Source organism: Tupaia chinensis, unplaced genomic scaffold, assembly GCF_000334495.1.
Source record: "Tupaia chinensis unplaced genomic scaffold, TupChi_1.0 Scaffold000037_13, whole genome shotgun sequence".
NCBI lineage: Eukaryota > Metazoa > Chordata > Mammalia > Scandentia > Tupaiidae > Tupaia > Tupaia belangeri.
In genome coordinates, this window is record NW_006159471.1 from 142259 (window position 1) to 150268 (window position 8010).

Consider the following 8010-nt stretch of genomic DNA (forward strand, 5'->3'; position numbering starts at 1 on the left):
TCTCAGCTTCAGAAAGTCATCCACTCGTTGCTAGTAAAGGCCAGGCGCGCCCTGGCGGAGCCCAGCCCCAGGTCTCCATCCTCCCCGGCCGCGCCCCCTCCGGCCCCGTCCAGGTGCGGCGTGGACCGGTGGCGCTTTGTCCGCCGGGCGCGGCGCGGGTAACTGTGGCTCTGGAAGAGCGCCCCGTAGTCCCCATCGAAGGAATAGCGCTGCTGCGGTCTTGGCCGGCCCGAAGCCCCCCCAGGAACCAGAGCTAGAGTGGGGGGCGCCGAAGTTGGAGGCCCCAGGGCCCCCGAACGGCTTCTCCGAGGGCCCACCGTGGCCCGAGACTCCTCCCCAGAAGTTTCCTCGGAGGGCAGCAGGCACAGCGAGGTGGCCGAGCCGCCCAGAGAGCGTCCAAGGACCGCCTCCGGCTCTGCGGAAGCCGCATCGGCTGCTGTGGCCTTCGCCTCGACGGCGACAGGCGCAGCAGCCGAAAACGCCACCTCGCGCAGAGCCTCGTAGCGGTCTTGGGCCGGCGGAGGTGGGGCCTGCGGTGCGCCTGCGCCATTGGTCTGCGAGCAAACGTGGCTGACCCGCGGGGGCGACCGGGGGGTGCTTTTGACGCGGCGGCTGTCCCCGTCGCCGTACACCTTGTAGCGAATCATGAGCAGGACGATGAAGACAAGCACCGAGGCGACGATGACGCCCCCAATGGCGATGATCATGGTACCACCCAAGAAATGGGCCCTCAGCGGGCGGCAGGGCGCCGGATCCCCAGCCGTGGTGAACTGCACGCAACCCACCACTCGCGTGGCCGGTAGAGCGGTGGCCCCGTCGTCGTAGACAGCCAACACGCACAAGTCGTAGGCGCGGCCTGCCGCAAGATCATTCACCAGGAAGGTCTGGCTGGTGGACGGAATCATCCTGCAGGAGGGGGCAGGATCAGGGCAGAGTTAGCCTCACTCTGAACCACCTGCCACATGCCTTATCTTTTGTCACACCCATGGTGAAGAGTAGGACCTAAACCAGCTAGGGTGCCTCACACCTTACTGAGACAGCAGCAACCTTTCAAGCCCCACCCACTCCCATGAAAGTACTTTCCACCCTTGGGACCAGCAGTTAGAGTAATGGCTATGTCGCTGGACTCCCATGTAGTCGACCACGGTTCAAGTCCCAGACCTGGTGGCTTAAACTCACGCCGGGCGCGTGTGCGTGCGTTCCCAAGATCCCGAGAGGAGAATGGAGGAGAAGGGATTGCAGCGTGGCCATGCACCCTGGGGGGTGATTTCTCGCTTTCTGTTTCTCTGTCTCTCTCTGTCTGTCTGGCGAGCACACGCGCCCTATAGCAAAAAACCTCTCAAAAAAAAGAAAAAAAAAAAAAAGAAAGAAAAAAAGAAAGCACTTCCACCCTTCTGGAGGGGAGCTGCAGCGCCCCTGATTTGCATGCTCCACCCTCCACCTACCTCCCTGCTGTGTCTTACCACCAACTGGGGGCAGTATCTACTTTTCAAGCTTCTCATCTACATATTTCTATCCTTTAAGAGAACCCGGTGCTGCAAGCCACGCCCCTTATCTGTATAACCCACCCCCACTCGGGTGAACACAGAGGTCAACTCACTCCTTGTGTCTTATTCTTACTGAGACAACGGGTGGTCTTCTAATGCATCCTTTATACATAGTCCTGACTTTCAGGAAAAGCCCTGATACAGGTCACTCTCACTCATCTGCATGCCCCACTTTGGATAAAACATCTAGTTTCCTGTATTTCTCAAGCCCTTCAACTACATATTCCTACTCATTAAGCAGTCCTTGCTGCAGGTCACTCCCCTTCTGAGTGAACTGTGGCTTCCAAGCCACAGGGCACCATGGCCCACTAGGGTTGGTTTCCTATGCTGTTAGGACTATGTCCACTCTTCATGCCTTGCACCTTGTCCAGATATCGGAGGTAAACACCCCTATGTGCATGCCAGAAGTCCCAAATCACATTTCCAAGTAAGTTTCATCCAAAATTGGGTCAAATGTAGCCAGGCAAACATATTATGTTCTTACTTAGGCCCCTCAAAGGGCAGTGTTGAGAACTGGTTAGGCTGACGAAGTCTGGGAGCCTGACTGCCTGGGTTTGAATCTCTCCTCTGTACTTGCTAGCCCTGTGACTTTACACAAGTTTCTTAACCTCTCTGTGTCTCATGTACTCCAAATGGGAGTAACGGGGGAAAACAAGAATTTGTACATCTTAGAGATGGTGCAAGGAATGAATGAGTTAACATTCTCAAAGCCTGGCACTTAATAATTCCATTGTTACGTGAGTCCCACCTGATGTTGGCATAACCCTTGCTACGGCTCACACTCTATTGCCAATTGCATTCCTCCCTATCTTTTTGCTACAGGGCACATGCATTTGCAGGAAACAGACAGGGAAAGCGAGAAATCACCCTGTGGGGGAATGGTCATGCCACAAATCCCTCCTCCTCCATTTTCCTTTGGGACTTTGGGCATGCATCACACATACCTGGTGTGTTTTTTTAAGCCCCTGGTCCAGGACTCAAACTGCAGAGTCTGTCATGTGGGATCCAGCCACCTTATCCTCCATGCCACCTGCTGACCCAACAGTCCTCCCTCTCTTAAGGCCCACTCCTTTAGAGGACCATTCCTAAGCCTGGGCCCTCCTCTGTTGAGTCCATTCTGTCACACGGATGGTTACATCTGGCCTTGTCTGAACCAGCACTGCCACATCCACATCCATCTACATGCTCAGCATGCAACCTCACTGGCTCTCCTCGCTTGCCAAGGCTCTTAGTGGGTCACCAGAGACAAGGACCAGTTCTCCCTCTACTTGGGACTATCCAGAGCAAGCTCCACCTCCTCTGAGGGGCGACACCTCCACTAAACTGTTTACCTTCTCAGCTGGACACCTTCCTGATCCTACACCCCCAGCCTAGTTATCTAAACCACAGACGTTCCCCACCACCACCACCACCAAGAGCCACCCTTCAACCAAAAGACTTCAAATAAGGGCCCCACCCCCCTTACAAGGCCCACCCACATCTCCAACTCCACCCCTGCCTGCCATTTCCCAAATTCTGACACCCCCACCTCAACCATCCTTGGCTCCCCCAGCTTGAAGTCTTTCCCCCCCTTATTTCTCTTCTCTGAGAGCCTCAGATTCCTTTTGCTCTTTTCCCCCCAGAATAACCAGGTGTTAGGGGGCTCCCCCTTTCCAAGGATAGAGGCTGGCACCTTAAGAAAGCTTGAGCCCATGTGTCTAATTGGTTGCAAGACCCAGGCAGGCAGCTGAGGAGGCTTCTGGTTGGATGTCACCTCCGCCCATGGCAGCAGTGAGGAAGTTAACCCCTGCAGGGCCATAGCAAAGGCATCTGCAATAGGGGATGGAGAACTGGAACTGAGGCCCTAAGGCGAAGGGAAGGGTACCAGGGTCTGTTGCCTAGCTGGTCATAGCCATCTGCATACATGCAGGGTCTTGGAGCCTATGACCCTACCCCCAACCCCCCATGTGGTGGCCATGAAACAGAGAGAAAGAAAGAAAGAAGGAAAGGTGGAGAGTCACAGAAACTGAGAGTTATTACAGAATGTATCCATCGCCCCTCCATCCCTGCCTGGAAAACAGAAGATGCTCAATAAATGTGTGTTCAGGGTACAATTGGACAGCTCTGCTACTTTCTGTGTGACCCTGGGCAAGTGACTCCCCCCTGCGAGCCTCAATTTCTCTGTCTATAAAATAGGAGGGGGATCATCACTGCTTCGTAGTGGAGTTGGGACGAGCAAATGAGGTCACATTCTTGGAAGTTCCCATGAAGGTTTGTTTTGTTCATTTAGTTGCCCTAAGATCTATAAGACTGGGCCAGGGTCTAGTCTATCTAGGTAGACTCAGGGCCCAGCATGGCATCTGGCATGCAGTAGGCACTTAGTCAGTGTTTGGAGACCAAAACAAAAAGAGAAAAAAATGAGGAAGACAGAGACAAGGGAAAAGAGAGGCATCTATTCATTCTATCAAAAACGGGAGTGCCTACTATGTGTTAGGCCTGTGGCTAAGAAAACACTTGGAGAGGTGGAGTTAGAAGCTAAGAGGCAGGCTTCTTGGTGAAATCTGAACACATGTAAGACCTAGGGTTCCCAGGGACCAGCAGTTAGCATAAAGACTATGTTGCTGGACTCCCACGTAGTCGACCGTGGTTCGCGTCCTGGACCCGGTGGCTTAAAACTCACGCCGGGCATGTGTGCGTGCGTGCCCAAGATCCCAAGAGGAGAACAGAGGAGAAGGGTTTGCGGCATGACCATCCCCCCTGGGGGGTGATTTCTCGCTTTCTGTCTCTCTGTCTCTCTCTGTCTGCTGGCAAGCGCAGGCGCCCTATAGCGAAAACCTCTCAAAAAAAAAAAAAAAGACCTAGGGTTCCCCACAGGGAGAGAAATGGCTCTGGCCCCTCTGGTACCCCCAAATGAAGCCAAGCACAGGGCTGTAATGTGCATGAGGGAAGGAGGGAAAGGGAGAAGGAGACATCCATAAAGTCAAAACTATTTACCAAGTGCCCTCTGTGTGTGCCGTGCCCAATGTGTGCCATCTCTGTGGCCGAGAGCCACACTAAAAAACTACTGAGATGGGGCCAGCAGGTGGCATGGTGGTTAAGCCTGCTGGACTCCCACATGGCCCACTGCAGTTCAAGTCCTGGACCTGGCGACTTGCTTTCTCACTTTCCTCCTTTCTCCTTGTCTCACTCTGGTCAAATTAAAATAAAATAAATAAATAAAATAATTATTTAAAAAAAAAAAAAAAAACAAAGAGAAAGAAAAATCTGGGCAAAATAAAAAAAAATAAATAAAAAAAATAATTATTTAAAAAAAAAAAAAAAAAAAACTACTGAGATGGAAAGACACTGGAAGGTGCAGGCAGTAAGTCACTGTGTAGAGCATACCTCCACCCACTGGGCTGAAGGCAGTGACGGGGTCTCTTGGTCTCCCTGTGTCCCCAGCACCCAGTTCAGGCCCTAACACAGAACAGGGACTCAGTACCTATTAAAGGCAGGAGGGAGAAAAGGCTGAAAGATGACAGCCACAGAATAATGGAGATGATGGGGAATAGTAACTCTTTAATGCCTATCTACACCATTCAAGTCTGTTCTATTCTAGTGGAGGATGGAAATAACTTAGATTTTTACTTTTCTTATACTTTTGGTTTTCTGTTTCTATAATGTACCCAATATGTTGGTACAACAGTGCTAGCACATAATTTATAAATGTAACTATAAGCATACGTGTGTGTGCTCCAAATGAGGTACACGATCAGACCCCTTTGATGAGCAGTGATATTGACTGTGACTCCCATGGGAGCAGGGACAGTGCTAGACTCCTCTTATAACTCCAGTGTCCAGCCCTGAACTGGCTCATGTAAGTGCTCAGTAAATATGTGAACGCATGAAAAACAGAGACAAGACAGTGAGACAGAAATAGAGAAGGGACAGCCAATGAAGATCCAGGTCCATCCTGCATGACTGTCTAGAACCTTGGCTAAGCAATAAGGCCCAAAAAATGGGTAGGCAGGAGGAAGGGGCCCTCTGGGTTGGGGAGAAGGTGCTGAAACTGTACCACCACACCCACCTGTACACGAGGGAGTCATCCACCGAGCTGTTGTACTGGACCTGGTACATGCGGATGCCAGGCACAGGTCTCTGGGCTGGCCAGCGGATGAGCACGGAGTTTGAGGTCAGCTCAGCTGCCACCAGCCGGCGCTCAGCAACTGAATCGTTGGCACCAGGTCGGCCGGGTGTGGCGATGTCAGATGAACCAGGCTCGGTGAGAGGTGGCGGGGCAGCTGGTGGGGGTGCCATCAGTGGCAGGGGTACCACACACACCCCCACAGGGGCAAGCGATGTGGCTCCCCCTGCCGCATTGGAGGCAATGCAAGTGAAGGTGCCACTGTCCCGCAAAGTGGTGATGGTCACATCCAGTGTCCCATCCCCCCGGACCCGGGTCCGGCTGGAGTTCCCCAGCAGCCTCCCATCAGGTGCCACCCAATGCACCACAGGTTCAGGGTCGCCCACTGCGCGGCAGCGGAGGCTGACAGCCTGGCCCTCCACCACCAGGGCGCGGCCCCCAGCCTGCCGAGTGATCAGCGGGGGTTCACACAGGAACTCCTCCTCAGGGATGGACCAGAAGTAGCGGTCGGTGAGGTGCTCAGGGGTGGCACAGGTCTCCAGGTCGTCCTCTCTGGTCAGCCGCCGCAGCCAGAGCAGCTCGCAGTTGCAGTGCAGGGGGTTGCCGCCAAAGCTGACCGTCAGCGGTGTGGGCGGCTTGGGCCCAGTGCCTTGTGACCTCAGGAAGAGCCCGTCAGGCGGGAGTTTATGGAGACGGTTGGAAGTCATGTCTAGGCGCACTAGTTTGTGAAGCTGCACGAAGGTCCCTTCAGCGATGTGGTCGATGAGATTGTGGTCCAGGGTGAGGGTGTTCAGATTCACCATCTGGCCTACGGCCTCCCAGGGCAGGGCCTCCAGGTTGTTGTAGGACAGATCCAGGTCCTCCACGGTGGACAGGAAGGCATCGAAAGCAGCTGACTCTACCCTACGGATCTGGTTGTTGCCGAGAATCAGGTGGCGAAGGTTGCCCAGGCCGCGAAGCTGGTCGCCACGCACCTCTGCCAGGCGGTTGCTGTCGAGGTGCAGGGCGCGGAGCGCTCGAAGGTCAGCAAAGGCACCAGCTGCCACCTGGCCGATGGTGTTCCGGGAGAGGGTGAGGTGCACCAGGCTAGTCATGTTGGCGAAGTCTCGGCGGCGGACGGCGGCGATGAAGTTGTCTGTGAGCCGCAGCTCCACCACGCGCCGGTCGATGGCAGGCGGCACGAAGAGCAAGCCGGTCTTGGCACACAGAGGTGGAGGCGAGCGCCGAGAAGAAGAGGCCTGGAGCCATGGTGCAGTGGGAAGGCAAGAGGGCTGGGAGGCAAGACCTGCAAGAGAAGAGAAGATTACCCAGGCTTTGCCTGGGGTGGCTACCCTGGAAGTCCTGCTAAGAGTCAGACCTGGTTTCCACCCTCCCACCACTAGGTCCTCCAGGATGGTGACAGGACTCATCATTAGGAGCATGCTCATTGTTAACAGGTGACAGTTTTCTATGCCAGTTGGTAAGTTACCACTATCCCCTCCCCTAGCATCCTACCCTCACCTCTGCCCTTCCTCTATGAGATCCCAGACCTCTCATGATGTCCCAACCAGAGGGATGACTCCTGGCCTAGTCTGGGCCCTCCGGTACTCACTAAATATTCTGAAAATCACTGTTGATTATGGTTTAAGGCCATGGATAGCAAAGTCTTAACTCCTTGGGCTCAAATCCCACCTCTGCCACTTACTAGCTGTGAGACCTCGGGCAAGTGTCTGAACCTCTCTGAATCTCGGTTTCTTCATCTGTAAAATGGAGATAGAAATAGGCCTTACTTCTGTGAGAATTAAATATATAAATCAACATGGTGTACTCAAAACAGTGCCTGGGACATAAAATGTACTTAATATAAGTTAGCCATTATGAATTACCATCACCATCATCATCATCAAATGCCTAACATGTACCAGGCATAGAGCTGGGCACTCTTAGTAAAATCAAGAGCTTGGAAACCAACAGCCTCAGGTTCAAGTCCTGGTTCCCCCACTTGCTAGCTCTGTGACCCCAGATGAATGATTTCCCCTATTGAGGTTGTAATTTCTTAACCTGTAGATTGGGATGATAAATGCACCATCTTCATTAAGTTCTTTCCTAGGAACCACAGGACACAGGACCTGGCACATAGTAAGTGCTCAATAAATGTTAAAGATCCCTCCCTCCCACCTCTGGTGGTAGCAGAGAGAGTGTGAAGGTGGGAGGGGCTGAGAAAAATGCATCAGAGGCTCCCAGCTGAGCCTCAGGATTCCAACTCTGGCCTCTGCTGAGCTCCCAAGCAGAGAAGACTTTTGTGTTCATACCTGTGGATACGCACAAGGTTCCATACATGCCTACACACACACACACACACACACACACACACACACACAC

General features: G+C 53.4%; 1 protein-coding gene across 1 annotated transcript in view; it reads right to left on the reverse strand.

Moving 5' to 3' along the window:
- Positions 1 to 8: 8 nt before the first annotated feature.
- Positions 9 to 8010, reverse strand: part of LRFN1 (leucine rich repeat and fibronectin type III domain containing 1) — a 9560-nt gene continuing 1558 nt past the window's right edge. Inside the window, exons 3-5 of the mRNA XM_027771633.1 lie at positions 7631 to 7734; positions 5593 to 6934; positions 9 to 906 (exon numbers count right to left, since the gene is read on the reverse strand). Of these exons, the coding sequence (XP_027627434.1) occupies positions 9 to 906; positions 5593 to 6934; positions 7631 to 7734 (2344 nt within the window). The remainder of the gene's footprint in view (positions 907 to 5592; positions 6935 to 7630; positions 7735 to 8010) is intronic.